The 19,596-nt window shown below is 41.9% G+C and overlaps 1 protein-coding gene and 1 pseudogene across 1 annotated transcript in view; both read left to right on the top strand.

Moving 5' to 3' along the window:
- Window positions 1–18,947, top strand: part of Yaf2 (YY1 associated factor 2) — a 55,342-nt gene extending 36,395 nt beyond the window's left edge. The window contains exons 3-4 of the mRNA XM_021216678.1: window positions 16,291–16,443; window positions 17,236–18,947. Of these exons, the coding sequence (XP_021072337.1) occupies window positions 16,291–16,443; window positions 17,236–17,473 (391 nt within the window). The 3' untranslated portion in view covers window positions 17,474–18,947. The remainder of the gene's footprint in view (window positions 1–16,290; window positions 16,444–17,235) is intronic.
- LOC110335058 lies at window positions 6,228–6,558 on the top strand (annotated as a pseudogene).
- Window positions 18,948–19,596: the final 649 nt, after the last annotated feature.

The raw sequence follows: 19,596 nt of genomic DNA, 5'->3' as shown, positions 1-19,596 counted from the left end.
AAAAAAAAAAAAAAAAAAAAATCAAAAAAACCCAACTTTGTTAGCAAAATTCAATATGAACTTCAAAACCACAGTCGAGAGTGTGCTCATGGGGATATAGTAGAGATTAAGTGAAGGAAATGCTCTTGTTCTGTTATTTTAACGATGATGAATATACTCAAAGTCCCAGAAAGCAGAGAAGTGTGATGGAGAAGAAAGCCAGGCTCTGGTGGGCCGTGCACTCAGTAACTCTGTTTAGGAGTAACACCTTGCTGAAGCTGTCCTCCCCTTTCTGACTCCCACGTGGGGTCACGCAGCCTCTTCAGTTGTCTAATGGTGAGGCCAGCACACAGCCACTGTGGTCATGAGGGGTTAGGAAGCCTTCCCTTCCCCTCCTTCCCCAGCCCCCAGAATGCTCCAGGCAGCTTTAAAGGCTGCTGTTGTTGAGTTGCTAGTCTTCCTTGTCAGCTTGTAGTTATAGTACACACGAACTGCTTCATAAAATAACAAGCACTGATACGATGGGAAACTTGTATGTGTGCATGTGCATTTGCATGTTGAAGGTGCACATGTCTGGGTGTGCTTAGAAGTTTGTGCATATATATATATATGGAGGCCCAAAGTTGATGTTGAGTGTCTTCCTCAGTTGCTCTCTACTTTCCTGGGGGGAGGGGCAGGATCCCTCACTGAACCAAGACTCTGGCTCTCCTAGTTTGGCCAGCCAGCTTTTCCTGGGCATCCCCGTTCTCTGTCCCCATCCTCTGCTGGGATTACAGGCACTTACCACAACTACTTGGCTTTTTGTGGGGGTTCCTGGGAATCTTAAGTTTTGTTCTTTATAGTTTTATGGCAAGCACCTCATCTCCTGAGCTCTGTCCCCACCTAGTCTTTCAGATTGTGATAGGCTTAGTTAAGTTCTAAGCAGCTGGAAGGGCTGGAGTTGAGCAGATATACTGAGAAGTGGTGACTGACAACAGGACAGGAGACAGGAGACTAACCAGCTAGGGTGACACAGCCTTCTGGAAGTGCTATCTCAAGTGCAGGCAGCTGGCCCAGAGAGCTTTGTGGTGTGAGGTTCTAAATGGTGGTTGGGAGTCATCAGAAGCACACGGTGCTGTTTATGTGGAAGGATGTGTGTTAGGATTCGGCAGACCTGGAGTTGATTGAGACTTGGAAAGTGACCACGACAGGTTTCTTCAGTCAAAACAGAATTTAAAATTAAGTGGCTAAAGGAGGAAAGCTTCATATAAGCTGTTGCATCGTCACCTAAGGAATCCTTAGGATTAACAACTTTTATGTCATTAAGAGAGTAAAGCATGTAAGATACTTAGTCAACTAGAGAATCAATTTTATCTAAGTACTTTATTTATCTAGTAACTAAAATCTTACTACATTAAATGAAACCATTACATAGGGTTCCACATAGTCATTTCTGTGCAAGAACAGAATCTATGAGGCGTGTTTTCCCTGCATATTTTGCCACCCCCTTCCCTTCTCACCTCACCGCTGGCATTAGTTTTCTTTGTTTCTCTTGACAGGTTTGCTTTTCCTTTTACCTGTACATTTATGTTTTTAGTTGTATTAAATTTTGAATTGTTAGTGAAAGCACACTGTATATGATTAGATGATGTACTATGAAGTGTATAGTTCTTACATGCAAAATTATCCTCATGTAGTCCCCCTGCATCTGTACATAATGATGGTTGCTCTGTGTAAGACAGTGAATTTGTCTCAGATGTAATTTGTATTCTAATTCTAATGTCCAATCAAAGGTGTCAAGTTATTTAATGCCTGTTGGCTGGCTGGCTCATTGCTGTTTCATATTTAGACATTGTTAGTTTAAACAAAGCATTTATATTTTGGCTCTCTGTGCTAAAATAATTTTTGTTTAGAAGAATATAGATAGGAAGCAAGAAAGTCACTTAAAACCACAACTTCCTTTTCATCATCTGATCTGGAAGTAGCTTAACTTTACAAAAGTCATGGTGGTTTTTCACTGGCTTTAGAAAGAGAAGCCAGAGCTTGCTTGAACTGGGCATACACAGAATTCAAACACACACTTGTAAATAACAGTAGCTTTTCCATATGATGTAAAAATGTTATATAGTCTATATAAATTTTGTCATGCAATAATTTACATGGTATCATGTTTAAATTATTTGTAGATGCAAATAAACAGACTTCCCTTTATGATGGCTGGACTTAACACTTTATTGACATGTTGTGGGTCCATCTTGTGTGGCAGCATTGTAAGTTGTGAGCACCTAGGTATACATATGGACATATGCATGTTCAGCCTCACACAGCCAAGAAGGAACATTTCTACTGTAGGGTAGCTAGTGTCAGAAGCCTAAGAGTTCTCACTTCTATCCCCAGGGTCCTTACTTTGACTGTAGTGAAAAAATTATATGCAAAAATCTATTAATTAAAAATGTTAATATAGATTAATTTGTGAAATATAACTCCTGGCTGCAGACTCCTCACTGTCAGGTGGAGCCTCCCACAGCCTGCCTCTTCTGGTCTCTACAGCGGCCCTCTGATTTTCTTGAAAGTGCTTTGGAAATTCTGTGTCTCTTTGGACACCGTAGCTTTGCTCTTCCTGCGTCCTCTTCTTTAACTGTCCTGCTTTTCAGCATTGCTTGTTGAAACTCTGCCCAGGGACTAGCTTGAAAAATCCTCTTTTGAAGAACAGTTTTCTCTGACTTTGAGGTGTGGAGATGTTATTTGTGTTTCTTGCCTTTCAAATTTATTCAGCAACTACTTGGATATTTACTATGTTAGAAGTCTTTCCTGGGTTCCTCCTGCTTTTTTCTACCTAATTGGATCTCATGGATGCTAGAAACCACATGACCTTCATGAGGCTCTCTTCAGTTCAGCATCACAGCTTGTATGGAGAAATTTTAGGTTGAATCTGATCTCCGCAGGTGAACCTCATTGTCTTCAAATAGACTGTTGCATAATAAAATTATACACGTGCCATGCTTTTAGTTTCTAAGAGTAAAATGCATTAGATATTACAGACTAGGGCCAGTGAGGCAGCCCAGCAGGCGAGGGTGCTTGTTTCTAAGCTCTGATTCCTGAGGTTGACCCCCAGGATCCACGGGACAGAGGAAGAGAACGTTCTCCTACAGCGTCTTTGATCTCCACAGGCTCCATAGCGTGCGCACACACACACACACACACACACACACACACACACACACAAGTAACTGTGGTAAGATAGTTATAAAATAATAAAGACAATTTCGAAAGCTCAGTGATTTTAGAGCAGTGGTTCTTCACCTCACTGCTGTGACCCATTAATACAGCTTCTCATGCTGTGAGGACCTTCAAGTATAAAATTATTTTCATTGGTACTTCATGACTAATTTTGCTACACAATTTTGTTATGAATCAGTCATAATGTAAATATCAGATATGAGACACACATGAAAGGGTTGGTCCACACCCAATGGGGTTGTGAAGCACAGGCTGAGAACTGCTGTCTTAGGACCATAGAAACAGTTACAGCCTAAAATATTGTTGAGCAGGTTAGTGTCTTCTGCCCTGTCCACACAGCAGCTGGCGCCCAGAGCGAGTGATCTGCATGCATTGACAAGCTGTTCCTGTTGCTCAGCCTTCTCTTCCTGCTGCGTCTCTCTCTCCCACTTAGAAATGGCTGCACTTCTGTTCCGATGCTTTAGTAAACAGGGTCACAATTATATTTTTGCAACAAACTGCCTTAGAACATTTATTTTATCTGTGTTGGTAAGTCATAAGTTTGCCTCAGTTTTAAACAGATATTTTAGGCTCTAGATTATTCTCAGGTTGTAGTTAGTATTTGCTGAGGCCTGTCATGGTGGTCCATGCCTATAGCCCAATCCCTCTGGAGGCCAAGACAGGAAGATTGCTAGTTCCAGGTTAGCCAGTTCAGCCAGACTCTGGGGAGGAAGGGTGGAGTAGGGAAGAAGATGCTAAGTGAGGCTGCACTCCTCTGCAGGCTTGACCTCTGGGTACCTCCTTCCAAAGACGGCTCTCACACACCGAGTGCTGTTGACAGGATTACCTAGTTCCTTGCCATGTATACATCTCCATAAAGCTACTGAAGTCCTTTAGCTATAGCAGCAGGCTCCCCAGAGCAAGTGATCCAAATGATTATCACAGAAGTGGCAGAAGGCTCACTTTGTCATTTCTTTAATTTGATGATTTGAGCTGTTTAAAAATGGGGGTGCAGTATATTGGCAGGAATGCCATCAGGTGCAAGGCTCACTGGGTGCTGTTTTGAAGGGTCGGAGAGAAGTGACAAATAAAAGCAGCAGTTGTCCTAACACCTGTTGTGGAGTTGGGAAAGCCAGGTTACAGTAGGGTGGAAAAGACAAACAGTCCCGTGGCTTTGTCAAGTTAGGACTTGAGTAGACCATTGCTGCATTGTTCAAAGATGAAGGAGAGACTGAGGTCTTGGGTAGGCGGGTGCCTAACTCAGGTGTCAGCACTGCCTGCATGTGTGCTCTCAAGCTTTTCATGCACCCCGTTGCCTGGAAACCTAGGGCAGCATCAGGAGCATGTGTTCCTAAGACAGTATGTTAAGTACTTTCTCATCCGTACACAGTTGATTTAACATTTTCATACAATATACTTTGGTCATGTTTTCCCTTACCTAGCTCCTTCTAGAGCCTTCCCACCTTCTTACCTACTACTCTCCCTCTCCCTCTCCCTCACCCTCTCTCCCTCTCCCTCTCATTCTTACTCTCAAACAAACAAGCAAACAAACAAAAAACCTCCACCAACATGAAACAAAAAGGTGTCGTGTTTCCCCCAACTCCCTGGCCAACTACTCCTGGACATAGGGTCTGATCTGGTATGGTTGGCGAACTCAGTGACACCCCAGTGGGAAGAGCTGGTTTCTCTTTTGCCAGCAGTAACAGTTATAAATAGCTTCTTGGTTAAAAGTGGGATACCATGTCAAACTTCCTCTTCTCAGTGTTGGAACCCAGTCTGGCTTGAACCTCTGTAGGTGTGTTTAGGGTGTAACACCACAGTCTCTGTGAGCTCGTATGTACGTCAGTCCTGTTGTGTCTGTAAGACACTTTTTCCTTAGTACCATCGTGTTCCTCATAGATCCCTGAGCCTTCGAGAGGAGGGCTTAATAAAGACATTCCTTTTAGGGCTGGGTGCTGCGAAGGCTCTTACCTGCACTGTCCAGCTGTGGGTCTGTTTCTTTCCATCTCCTGCTGGAAGAAGCTCCTCTGATGTGGGTTGGGTGAGCCTAGCCTGTGGGTACAACAGTCTGCCATTAGGGACCCTCTGTTGTTAGGTTTCTTTAGTAGCATACTAGTAGTTTTCTCCTGTGCAGAGGAGATTGGGGTCGGATTTACTATGTAGCTCACTCAGCCCAGCACAGTGTGTGCTGGGTCATAAGCATGTGCTTCCATACTTGTTTTGATTGTTTACTTTCTTATGTATTTATTCTTTTTTTTTTTTTTTCTTTTTTCGAGACAGGGTTTCTCTGTGTAGCCCTGGCTGTCCTGGAACTCACTTTGTAGACCAGGCTGGCCTCAAACTCAGAAATCCGCCTGGCTCTGCCTCCCGAGTGCTGGGATTAAAGGCATGTGCCACCATGCCCGGTTTATGTATTTATTCTTGAAAATGTTAATTTTGTGTGTGACATTTCATGTTTGAATAAGTGCACTAATTAATTATTTGTCTTGTAACTGTCTTAGTCAGGGTTTCTATTCCTGCACAAACATCATGACCAAGAAGCAGTTGGGGAGGAAAGGGTTTGTTTATTCAGCTTACACTTCCACATTGCTGTTCATCACCAGAGGAAGTCAGGACTGGAACTCAAGCAGGCCAGGGAGCAGGAGCTGATGCAGAGGCCATGGAGGGATGTTCCTTACTGGCTTGCTCAGCCTGCTCTCTTATACAACCAAGACTACCAGCCCAGAGATGGCACCACCCACAAGGGGACCTCCCCCCTTGATCACTAATTGAGAAAATGCCTTGTAGCTGGATCTCCTGGAGGCATTTTCTCAACTGAAGCTCCTTTCTCAGTGGTAACTCCAGCTGTGTCAAGTTGACACAAAACCAGCCAGCACACAGTAGCTGAGAAGGGAAGTTTATCTCATCATGATGTCCTTTACTTTCTGAGTTAACTTGTGTCCACCATTAAAAGACCCTACTCTCGGTGGAGGTGAGGGAGTTTGTGCTGCTGGACTTCAGGAATAGATTTCTGGGGTCTGCTGGGAACAGAACTTCTTATAAAAGCAAGTATGTCTGGAAGGCTCTGGTTCAAGGCCACTTTTGCTGGTTACAAGCGAGGTCTATGGAACCAAAGGGAGCACATGGCTCTTCTTAAAATTGAAATGTTTATGCCTGAGATGAAACGGAGTTCTACTTAGGCAAGAGATGTGCGTATGTGTATAAAGCAAAAAACAATACAGCGACTCCTGGAGGCAAACCAAACAAAACCAGAGTGATGTGGGGAAAAGTAACTCGGGCCACGGAAACAGTGGCCCGATTCGTGCCAAATTCCGAAGCAACCTTGCTGCGAAGGCCATTGGACACAGAATCCGTGTGATGCTGCATCCATTCCGGACTTAAACTAATGGAGAGTAAATAAATAAAAGTAGATTTGTGCTCTTGGGGAAAAAAGGCCCTTCTCTCTCATTCAGCAGATTGCTCTTGTCAAATGGAAGAGAGATCACACTTTGTTCTGATCCCTGTGGACAGATAGCGCATGTATGGTGGAGTGGTACCTCTCTACATTATAAAGGCCTGTGATAAATTGTATCCCCACTGCTGTCATTGAAGGAATTTTAAAGCCTATTCAGTCTCTAAAGAGCAGTAGAGAATTTTATTTCAGTTAATAAATGTGTTCTTCTACAATCTTTCATAGTTGAATAAGATTAAATAATCTTAGAATTGTACAGTTATAGTCTTCAGATGAAATGTAATCCTTATCATTAGAATAAGAATAAAAACAGTGGAATATTACAGAATATAGAAAAGCCTATGATAAAAGAAGAAAGATATAATTACTCAGAAACATTTAAAAAGTAATTTTACTCTATGACAGCTTTATGCATATTAATACATTCTGGATCCTCTCACCTTGGTCCCTCTCTTAGGTCCCTCTTAGCATGTTTCACCTCTGCTTCTTGCTGCAAATCCGTTTCCCACATTCCTTTGCTTTTCTTTGCTTTGTGACACAGTGGGTTTAACCAAGGCCTTCTGGGTTTGGCACTGTCCTTTGGAGCCTGGTAGGCACTGCGGTGGTAAACAACTGAAAGAAGTGACTCCCACCTACAGGAGCCGTTGATAACCAATAGTTCAGCGGCGATGCCTTGGCCTCATGTGCCCCTCCCCTCCATGACTGACTGTTAAGAGGCCCATTCTCATACAGGCCTAGTGTATGCACCCGCAGCTGCTATGGGATCACGGTCGCAGTGATCGTATCATACCTAGACAGTCGTATGTCTCAGCCCTTCTCCCTGCCCTGCGGCTCTGCATTCTTGTGCTCCCTCTTCTGCAGTGTTCCCTGAGCCTAATGTGGGATTATATCCATTTCTTTTTTTTTTTTTAAAGCTTTATTTATTTATTGTATGTAATTACACTGTAGCATGTAATTACACTGTAGCTGTCTTCAGACACTCCAGTAGAGGGTGTCAGATCTTGTTACAGATGGTTATGAGCCACCATGTGGTTGCTGGGATTTGAACTCAGGACCTTTGGAAGAGCAGTCGGGTGCTCTTACCCACTGAGCCATCTCACCAGTCCCCGGCTATGCATTCTTAATGCTGCCCCAGCAACAGGGAAGAAGTTCTCTTGCTGTTGTCCAATTTTCTAGTTTTAATGTTTTGTAAAGTACTACCACAGTTGTTTGGTTTTGTATTCTTCTCCTCCATGCTGAGCATGACTTCCTCTTCAATCAATCGACTATTTGAGCTTCTGGATCTGGGAATTGCTGCACCCTGAGAAAGGTTGTTATACACTATGGCTATTCATCCTGGTGTGTAACATTACTAGTATCTACCCTTCTTCTGTCTCCTGCTATTCTCAACTCCTGAGAAGTTTTACGGTTTTATGTAAATATTTGCTAAGTCATTTCTGTGTTTTCTGAGTTGTGTATCTTATGGTGCTGTCCTCACATTACAACACTATTCTACAATGTCTTTCCTTTTTAACAGTTATTTTGTATATGACTGTGAACATGTGTGCCACAATGTGCATGTGGAGGTCAGAGGACAACCTATGAGAGTTGGTTCTCTCCTTTTACCATCTGGATCCTTGGCATACAACTCTGGTTGTCAGAATTGGAAACAAGACCCTCTACATTTTCTTCTATTATTTTCTGAGTTATGATACTGCTTTTCACCTTCTGTTTGTTCATCTGTTTATGAGACAGGGCTCAAACTCTCAATTCTTGTGCCTCCACAGTGCTGGAATTCCATATGCACACTATCCTACCGGTTCTGTTTTAGGGTCTTTGGTGTGTGTAGGTTTTTTGCTTTTTGTTTTATTTTGAGGCAAAGATTCATGTAGCTCCAGCTAGCTTGAAAATAGCTATGTAGCTGATGCTGACTTTGAATTTCTGAAGGGAGTGCTTTCCAAACACCATGCAGATCATCCATCTCTTTCTTCCCCAGTCTTAAGAAAGCCCTTGACTCTAGGTAGCTGAGCCACAAAGTGATTTGTATCTTGCACCATTTCCTGAAACAATGGCTAAGAGGGAAACCACTGGTGAATTCTGCCTGTAACTAATATAATAATGAGATTATAATCGGGCTGGAGAGATGGCTCAGCAGTTAAGAGCACTGACTGCTCTTCCAGAGGTCCTGAGTTCAATTCCCAGCAACCACATGGTGGCTCACAACCATCTGTNGTTATGAGCCACCATGTGGTTGCTGGGATTTGAACTCAGGACCTTTGGAAGAGCAGTCGGGTGCTCTTACCCACTGAGCCATCTCACCAGCCCATATCCATTTCTTGATTAGGGCCAAGCAGTCAACTGTCACTTTTTCTTAGCACCTTGAAAAGCTGTAAGTCTCTTTAAGGAATAACATTTTTAAAGGCAAGGAATACAATAAAGGACACAAAGTACAGAGGTGATAGTTATGATTGCTTACCAGAGCGCCAGTTCTACGGTTCTGCTTGCCCCATGGCCAGCTTCACTTGCAAACCCGCAAACTCAGTGTATTTGTTTGCTTTTCATGCCACTTATGAAGTAGCTGACAGAGCAACTAAATAGAATAGAGGCCCAGGGCTTCATAGTGCAGTGCATCACCATAAGGAAAGCACCACCACAGCTTGGCCTGTGGCCTGAGAGCATGCCTATAGTTTGTTTTTGCATCTGGCAGATCAAGGAGCAAAACTACTGTCAGAAACAGAAATGGATGTCACGTGAAAGGCCTTCCCCAGTGATCCAGTCCACTTTTTTTTTAAAGATCCCATAGTCTCCCAAAACAACACTCCCAGCTGGAGAAGGACTGTTCAAATACATGATGAGCCAGTGGGAGAGCTTCTACACTGTAGCCATAGTATTTAGCATACCCCATATCAAGTCTATTGGTTCTCTTACTAGAAAAGGCCACTGTTGTCTTCCCTAGATGCCACCATTCCTTTTCCTTACGTGACTGGAGGTTTGTATCCCTTAGTATCCAGGGAGACACTAGAGTTCATTGTTTCACTTACACCCCATCCTGTTGGACCCTAGTATAGATATAGTATCACTTGTTTATAGCCTGATGTATTCTTTTTCTCCTCTGGCAGATTCAATTAGTTCTGTTGGTTTTGCCTTGTGGACTAACTATAGTATTTTCAACTATTTTATTCTTGCCATTGATAGTATAGTACTTTAGGAATATTCTGAATTGATAATTAATTTAAAATAAAGGATTTGATTCAGCTTTATGGAGTTATGATGTAAAATATACCTTATTAATGGATGTTTACTTTTACAGTGGTTAGCCTGCCTGCCATCCCCTGCCTCCACAAGGAGTAATTGTAGGGAGAGAGTAACTGTTAAGAATGAGTAAGACTTCAAAGGATAAAAAAGAGTAACAACTGTATTGTAAGGTTTGTGAGTTGGAAGCTTAGGATTGCTTTCTTGCCTGAAAGTGGGAGTGTGGTGTAGCGAAGCAGTGCCAAGGAGCTGATGGCGCTCGCTTGGTGACAACCTGCATGGGGGTGACCGAGAGAAATGTGGCAAAGCTAGAGGTAACTGCTCTTTTAGGTTCCTTTCTCTGAAGGCAGTACTACTTATAGTGATCATCAGTGCTATACATTGTGAGTACACTGTAGCTGTCTTCAGACACACCAGAAGAGGGCATCCGATCCCACTACAGATGGTTGTGAGCCACCATGTTGGTTGCTGAGAATTGAACTCAGGACCTCTGGAAGAGTAGTCACTGCTCTTAACTGGTGAGCCATTTCTCCAGCCAAAGGGTATACATTATATTAACAAAAAGAAGGCACTTCAATTTGCTAATGGCTAGAAACTTCAGGATTTCCACTTTATTTTTTTATTTTTTTAAGATTTATTTATTATATGTAAGTACACTGTAGCTGTCTTCAGACACTCCAGAAGAGGGAGTCAGATCTTGTTAAGGATGGTTGTGAGCCACCATGTGGTTGCTGGGATTTGAACTCTGCACCTTTGGAAGAACAGTCGGGTGCTCTTACCCACTGAGCCATCTCACCAGCCCGGATTTCCACTTTTTAAATAATTATTTTTATTTTATGTGTATTTGCTTTTCCTGTGGGCATGTATGCAGTGTGTGTGTGTGTGTGTGTGTGTGTTACAGTACCTGAAGAGACAAGAAGAGGACACTGGAACCTGGAATTAAAGATAGTTTTGAGCTGCCATGTGTGTGCTGGGAACTGAGCCCAGGTCCTCTGCCAGAGCAGTCAGTGCTCTTAATTTGCTGAACTGTCTCCCCAGCTCCAGGATTTCCACTTTAAATTTTTATAATTTTGTAAGTAATATTTTTATATATTCATTTGCATTAAAGTTTGAGGTAAAAGGAATGACAGCACAGTATATGAACATGCAAAACTATAATTTAATGAAGAGACCCAGCAATTTAAAATTTCCTGCAATGACAATTTCTTAGCTACACTTTCTATTTTAGAGGACTTACTTAGTTTTAAATGACTTTTTACTAGCATTAACCTGATTAAATATATTCGCAACCATGCCATATCTTTCCGTCTTCTCTTTCCATATTTTGGTATAACTTAAAAGAAAAAAAAAAAAAAGAAGTACTTATTACTCTAACTCACATATAGTGTCTTTACCCATGTGTAGCAAGTGGCTGATCCTGGCCAAGAAGCTCAGAGGCCAAGCCCAGTTCCTTAAAGATGTCCGTCAGAAGATGATGTGCATTGTATCTGGCTATTTACATGTTACACTCACCACATATACATTGTTAGATGTCAGTAAGAAAATAAAACTCACTTATTATTCATTCCTCCACATTCATTCTTGGTGTCCAGGGTATATGCAGTAGTAGTGTTGTAGCTACAGCTAACACTCAGGCTGCCTTTCTGATGGTGTTTCTAGGTGTTTCTAGCATAGATAGTTAAGGAGACATAAAATTAACATTATAGTCTTTCTTAACACTCAGTTTGGTGCTTAGATTTTGTGAATTATCAGTACTTAAAAGTTTGGGTTTAGTCGGGTGGTGGTGGCGCACGCCTTTAATCCCAGCACTCGGGAGGCAGAGGCAGGCGGATTTCTGAGTTCGAGGACAGCCTGGTCTACAGAGTGAGTTCCAGGACAGCCAGGGCTACACAGAGAAACCCTGTCTCGAGGAAAAAAAACGTCTGGGTTTATTTATTTGTATTTTTTTTTTTTTTGTCTTTGGTTTTCCTTTTTAGTCTATTTTTGTTGCTCTAACAAGAGACCATAGAAGTACCGTGGGGTGGGTACTTACAACAAATGTCTTTCTCTCACCTTTTAAAGGTTGGAAATCACATGTCAAGGTGATGTTCGTTGGGAGTATCTGATGAGAAAAGTTCCTTTGTTTGTGTGTTGTGACTTCGTGTGGTTGTGGAAGAGACGTAACTGTTCTCTGGTGCCTTTGTCAGGGTACTCATTCTTCTCAGGGGCTCTGCTTTTAGGGCCTAATCACGCTACTTCCTGATTCTAGTCATATTTGGGATTTTGTCTCAGTGTAGAAATCTGAAGGGACCTGAGCATTCAGATTGTAATATCTACACAGAGAATGTTAGCTGCATGCAAATCAAGGCTTTTTATTTATGTCTTGGTTAGAGGCGATGGGGGCGTAGCTAAACAGTTAACCTCACCCTTGCTTTTACACTCCAGACAGCTGAGGGAGTCCATTGCTGTTTCTTTATTTTGGGGATTTTTGATTATTTTTTTCTCTTTCTGTTTATTTTTTTATGACAATTTTTAAAAGAATGCCTTTTTCCCCCTGGTCTATTCAAAAAGCTTCCAAACAACTTTCTTGTCTTATAGAATCTTTCTGCTTCTAACTGATCACCATAGTCTTGTTAAACTTGCTTGAGTTTCTTGAGTGACTGTTACTCCCAGCTAACTCTTATTCCTTACCGTGTGTTCTCTGCAGTGGCTTGGGCTTCCCACTGCAGTGATGACAGTATTCACTAAAAGTCTTACATTTCTTGAAGCTTCTTTTCAAAAAGAGCTCTTGCTGTCTAACAGTTTCCTCTGAGATGGAAACATCCTATCCTGCAGGGAAGCTCCTTAAAGGACTCAAATGAGCTTCTGGAAGGCTTGAAATTGCTAGGTTTGCTGGGCCCTCCCTGCTAGAGTAAGCAATAAAAGCTGAGAGTCTAGAGATCAGTGGAACAGAGCTGTAAAGAAGACCCTGAGGCCACACTAGCTCCCGGGAAAGAAGAGAAACCAGTGGAGCTGCCTGCAAGAGTTGTAGAGCAACTGAGGCACCTTGAAAGGACACTCCAACCTGTGCAACTGCCTGCAGGCTGTGCAGTGTGCTCTGCATGTTCCTGCTTGGATGGAAGGGTATCCTGGGAGTCAGAAACCCAGGAACCATACAGCTGAGGGAGAAGGTGTCCCAAGGGAAGGGCATCCTGAGACACAGGAACTCAGCAATCACACATCTCTGGAAGGAAGCCTCATCAGCAGAGGTATTACAGCTCCCAGGGGAGGCTCGCCCAGCTGTGCTGAGGAGCCCAGGAACCTCAGCTTGCTCCACTTCTTTGCTTCCTTCCATCTTCTCATTGCTTCTCGGCTTATTCCAAGGCAGCAAATCCCATAAAAGAGATTTATTGGACAGTCCAGGGAATTGAGAAAAGACCAGGGCTTATATAGAATTTCTAAGGGGATAGAGCTTTTCAAGTCAGAGATTTCCAGATTGATGATTGGTGAGACTTCAAGTCCTGATTTTTTTTTTTTTTTTTTTTTTAAGATTTATAATGAGTACACTGTGGCTGTCTTCAGACACACCAGAAGAGGGCATCAGATTCCATTACAGGTGGTTGTGAGCCACCATGTGGTTCCTGGGAGTTGAACTCAGGACCTTCAGTAGAGCAGTCAGTCAGTGCTCTCAACTGCTGAGCCATCTCTGCAGACCTGCTCAGGAATTGGCTTTTTTCCACCTCCTCTTCTCTCCATTGGTTCCATTGGTTGGGATGGGAAGTCCTTCCTGGCTGTGGTGGCTTTGGCTGAGGCACACTGGTGAGCTGCTTGGGAGGTTGGAGAGAGATGGCCGTGGTGGACAGCTCCAGCTATTGCAGGCTGAGACAGGAAAGGAGACACACCACCATGGACAGCTCTGCGACAGCTACAAGCCTAGGAGATGCACCCTTTGACAGCTCCTCTGGAGGCATCCTACAAAGGCCGGGCGAGGCCTCCTCTGCTCAGGGACTACACCAGGTTCCTGGCTTTGTGAGCTGCCACTCATGCTCCGGTGTGTTTTTGTGATGCAGTTGTGTTTTGAGTCATTTCTGCTTCTGTAACTTCCCTGAGTCAGACAAATTAGCATTACTTGAAAACTAGCCAGAAAACTTCTCCACTCAGAAGTCACTAAATGAGAACTGTGGCGGCAGGAATTGACAAGACAAAACCCTTCTGGGGATTCTGACATTGCTGGATAACATATGGATTTGCCACAGCCCTGTGTTCCCTCCTTAGCAGAGCTGACCACAAAATACACCTCCAGACCACTTCCATAGGTGTGGCTGATTTTGCATGTGTTGTGTATGCATGTGGATGTGTGTGTGTGAAGGCACACTCAGCTAGCTGTCCATGGGGGTCACAGGAGGATGTCTGGTGTCCTCTAGTGTCCCTGTTCCCTTACTTCCAGCCTTCTTACTGCCTTGAACTAGGATCTCTCACTGAACCTGGAACTTGCTGCGCTGGTGTCCAACAAGACTTAGCTGTCATCCTTAGCTTCCTTGTGCCAATACTGGGTCACAGGTGTGTCAGGAGGCATGCCTAGCTTTTGACCTAAGTGCTGTGGGGCCAAACTCAGGTGCACAAAAAGCACTTAACTCACAGTGTAGGCTTCTCCAGTTAGCCTGGACATTTAACCCTGATTTCTCTCAGTTCTGTTTTTACAACTCTGCCTCTTTATATCCTGCTAGCCTTCAAATGTTTTATGTTTGATTATACAATATTATGCAGTTTTCTCATTTTTGGGTAGTATCCTACTGTTTTTTGTTCTTTTATAAGAACGTATAAAAGATTTTTAAAATGCTCCATCCATACATGATTTTTGATAATATGATTTGATAATATGTACTTATCCTCTACTTCCAAAAAAAAAAAAAAAAAAAGATAAAAGACAGAAACCATGACAGGGTTGAAACAGGGAACAGTTGGCTTCACATTTTCTTTCGTGACTCAAATGCTCATTCCCTGTGCTCAGCCCTTCCTCATCACCCAATATGTGTTCCTGTTTTTGTTCTCCATTCTACATACTATACTGTGCCCACATGTATGTATACACACTGTGGGCTAGGGTCTCCGGAGGAAGGAAAACACGTACATTGAGTTTTGTTCTGGGGTTGTGTGACCTCGATCAATACTCTAAGGGTTGTTTTGTTTTTCAGGATAGGATTTTCTAAGCAATAAAGCTAATTGTTATATATCTCCATCCCATGTGTGTGTGTGTGTGTGTGTGTGTGTGTACAGAATTTCCCATATTTTTCCATTCTTTGTCCTCCTGCTTCTTTACTTTTCTTTCTCTCTTTATTCTTCTGAGTCAAGCTCTGTGAAGCTGGAGGGTCCTTGATCTGACTGATAGGATGCTTGCTCATGCCAGCATCTAAAGGCAAAGCCAAGAAGGCACCCTGAAATGTAGCCATTGGAAATGTCACAGAATGGAGGGTACTCCAGCATCAAAAATACATCTTAAGATTGTAACCAGAGACAGAAAGAGTCTCAAGGATTTGGTGATGAGTTTTGGCAGTAAACAAATAATCAGTGAATGAATTAAAGATTTTAAAGAGGGAACCAAGTGAATGACACTGCAGATATTTAGCTTTCTCTCAGGAGGAAGGATAGGTTAAAATGACTTCTTGGGGCCTGTGTTGTACCTTAGCTTATGCTTTCGTGTGTGAGGCCATATACTTCAGCTACAACGCTGATACACAGAAACTATTTAATTGTAAACGTTTGTTAAATTTTTACAATTCATGTTTGTATTATGTATGCCTTATTTTCTTGGATATAAATTGTCAACAGTGTTACATGTTCCTTTATGTACAGTTGCATTCTAATGGCCTGAGCATATATCTTGGACTTAAATTTTATTTTATTTTATTTTATTTTATTTTATTTATTTTTTTAAAGATTTATTTATTTATTTATTATGTGTAAGTACACTGTAGCTGTCTTCAGACACTTCAGAAGAGGACATCAGATCTTGTTACGGATGGTTATGAGCCACCATGTGGTTGCTGGGATTTGGACTCCGGACCTTCGGAAGAGCAGTCGGGTGCTCTTACCCACTGAGCCATCTCACCAGCCCGGACTTAAATTTTAATTGTTGGGGCTGGCGAGATGGCTCAGTGCTTAAGAGCACTGGCTGTTCTTCCGAAGGTCCTGAGTTCAAATCCCAGCAACCACATGGTGACTCACAACCATCTGTAATGAGATCTAATGCCCTCTTCTTGGGTGTCTGAGGACAGCTACAGTATACTTACATATAATAAATTTTAACTGTTATGATAGTTTGTTCTATTTTATTGAATGGAAATAAAAATTTATATTTCATATATGAGAAATCTAAAGTTGAAAATATCACAAACATATTCTCAAGCCTGCTTTTATTTCATAAAGACATCCACCTTTAAGCTGTAGTAAACCCCTTCTCGTCCTGTGCACAGGAAGCCGCGCCCTGTCTCCCAGCTGGTCGCACAGCAGGTCACGCAGCAGTTCGTGCCCCCTACCCAGTCGAAGAAAGAGAAGAAAGACCGAGTAGAGAAGGACAAGAGTGAGAAGGAAGCCGCTAGCAAAAAGAACTGTCACAAGAAAACCAGGTAGAGCAGGCCCGTGGGGCCCCGTGGGGTTCAGAACACCAGAAACAACCATTTAGTACTCCTTTTTTAACTTTGAGTGTACTCCTGTATACAGCATGAAAGTAAGCTGTTTTATCTCAATCTAGAGTATTACAGATGTTTTCTGCACTTGGAGGTTACGTTAGAAACAGAAAAGGTAAAAGTACAAGGTTGCGTGTGGAGAGGCTTTTCTCGTAGCAGATCCTGAGAAGGCATTTATGTCTGTTCTTTCTTCTTTCATCAATTAAAAAAAAATAGGTACTTGAAATACAGGAAAGTGGTATTCCAAATCATGAGCTCTGAACATGATCACGGTTCTGGGTATGTGCTAACAGTGAGGTGTGCAGCAGCGGGATAAGAGTTAGCCTGGCCCTAGCTTTAAAGGTTTATTTACTGTTCTGTGTGTACAAGTGTTTGTGCACTGTGTGCATGCCTGGTGCCTGCAACGCTCAGGGTATCACATCTGTTGGCACTGGAGTCAGGGATGGTGTGAGCCTCCATGCGGGTGGTTTGATTCAAACCAATTATCCTCTGGATAAACAGCTAGCACTCTTAACCATTGAGCAATCTCTCCAGTCCCCAGCCTAATCAGCTGCCTTTGTGGTGCAGTTGTGTCTTATTGTCCTAAAACATCTATTGGAATAAAATGATTAAGCTGCCTGCAACCTTCAGTATGACTCATTTTGTTACTTTGCTTGTTTATTTAGTATTTACTCAGAAATGTGATAGTGAGAAAATCTAGTTTAAGAACTCATTGGTTTTTTTTGTGTTTAGACCAAGATTAAAAAATGTGGATCGGAGTAGCGCTCAGCATCTGGAAGTCACTGTTGGAGATCTAACAGTCATTATCACAGACTTTAAGGAGAAAGCCAAGTCAGCGCCTGCGTCCAGCGCTGCTGCGGGGGATCAGCACAGCCAGAGCAGCTGCAGCTCCGACAACACTGAGCGGGGTGTGTCCAGGTCCTCCTCGCCCCGGGGAGAAGCCTCCTCCCTCAGCGGAGAGTCTCACTAACCGCCTCCTTCCTCCTCTGCGACTCAGCTTAGTCATGCCTGCCCTCCATGAAGATGCAGAGTAGGCCAACAACTACCACATTTTCATGACAGACACATTCATGCATAACCTGTAATTTGAGTTTTACACGAAATATGAATTTGCCAGGATTTATTAGATTTTATTGCAGTATAAGCTACCGAACATTTCCAGAATTAACATTTTGGTCTCCGCTGTTAAATGCCATGAAAATGTGGTTGAATTATTCATTATGCAGTGTTATTGGTAAGTCTATTTTCACTTATAGTTTAGTGAATTCTAACACATAATTATTGAATTCTCTACTATTGGCATGTAATGAGTTTAAATTTTTTATTACATAGTGCAAGCTGCCTAAATATGTATTATTTGAGAATTGTGAAAAAATAGTTATATGTATGCAAGTCAGAGATCAACTTAATCAACTATTGCTGCAACAGGATTTTCTTAATGGTTACCCTCTTAATGCACCTGCTGGTACTTGGTGTGATTAAATAGGAAGTTGTTATTAAATAAAGAATTTGTATGAATCTTTGCCAATGTTTTTTGACATGTTTTTACTAAATTATTGTTTCTGAGTTATGTTTTATCCATTTTTTTGCAGTTTATGTTTGTTAGTTTGCTTATTTTTCAAAGCATCAATTTATTGTACTGTTTACTAGTAGACAGTACGACATGGATTGTTTAGCTCTCTGATTCAGGGTTAGCACTGTTGTCATTGAACACTGGTATTTCCTGTATTCTCTAAGACATTAGAGTTAAAGAAGTATAAGCGTCTGGCAGAAACAGAAAAGAACTTGCCATACTTGCAAAAGCTTTAACTTAATGATAGTTTTACCACTGTTTCCTTGTTCCAACCCTACCCAGGGTCACAAACATGTGACTCTAATTGATATAAACATGTAACTATTACACAGAGCTGAGGTGTCACTCCTAAGTCAGTTTAATTGGCCTTTTACTAAATATAACAATTCATATGGAAACCACAGTACTCTAGTTCCAGATACAACCTTCAATTTATGCACTTATCAATATCTTGAAATAAAAAAGTATTTACGGCCCTACTCACTTATGTATAATTACCAATAAAATATTTTTTATGACTTATAATTTTGCATTTTGTTTACAACTAAATGGAGTGTGTTATGTTGCATTTGAAAATACATCTTAGAAACTATATGCTATATCTTATTCTCAGGTTCTCTTGTTTTCTCTAGCCATTTGCTTAATATATATCTGCCTATGGGGGGCTTCTGAAATGTAAATTAACCTAAAGACAAAACGTAACTTGAATATCATCTATCATATAAAAGACATCTGGCAACATCTGAAGGAAAATCTGTGGCCCCTGACAGTTGTGATACGTGGTCTCTCATGGTAATGTTTCATTGGCACAGTGGTACTCTTGTAATGTGCTAGTTGTGACTAGTTTATTGAATACAGTAAAAGTCTGTGATGAAAATGCTCAGATACCTCATTCTTCAGTGTTGTTAAATGAAGGCTTAAAACTTGTTTTATTCTAAGATACTTCCAATGGAATACCAACTAACTGGCTACGTTCTTTTTAAAGATGCTATTTTTACATTGATTTTCATGTATAAATGTTTATTCAATTTTAAATACTTGTAGGAAATATTTTGGTTCCTAACACAAAATAAGTAAAGGCAGTCTATCTTACAGTGATCATATATTTTCATAATATATTTGAAGTTTCTCGCAGGGAAGAGCAGTGTTAGGAAAGGTGCGACTTTCCTTGAGTAGGTTACACTCATCTTTGTGTACGGGTGGGCAGCATAGTGCATGCTGGAGAGGCCGAGCGCCATGCTTGTGTGCAAGTCTCCGCTGTAGGATCCAAATGTGAGTAAGTCCCAAGCTTACCTCCCAACCATCAAGCAGGGCTAACATTTTCCTATCACACTCTGGCTGCTCAGCAAATGTCAGCCTTTACTTTTATCATTATATGTAAAACATCTTTAAAAATACATTTTTGTAACCAAATTGTTTTAATGCTTCTTAGGTAACCTAAGAAGAAGACAGTGTTGTCATAGTTTGCTTTGGTCCCAGAGAGACCTCCTTTCTGTGATGGAGAACCTCACCCTCTACAT

This window comes from Mus pahari, chromosome 17 (assembly GCF_900095145.1).
Source record: "Mus pahari chromosome 17, PAHARI_EIJ_v1.1, whole genome shotgun sequence".
NCBI lineage: Eukaryota > Metazoa > Chordata > Mammalia > Rodentia > Muridae > Mus > Mus pahari.
Note: the sequence above shows the minus strand (reverse complement) of the source record. Positions and strands in the feature narration are given on the sequence as shown.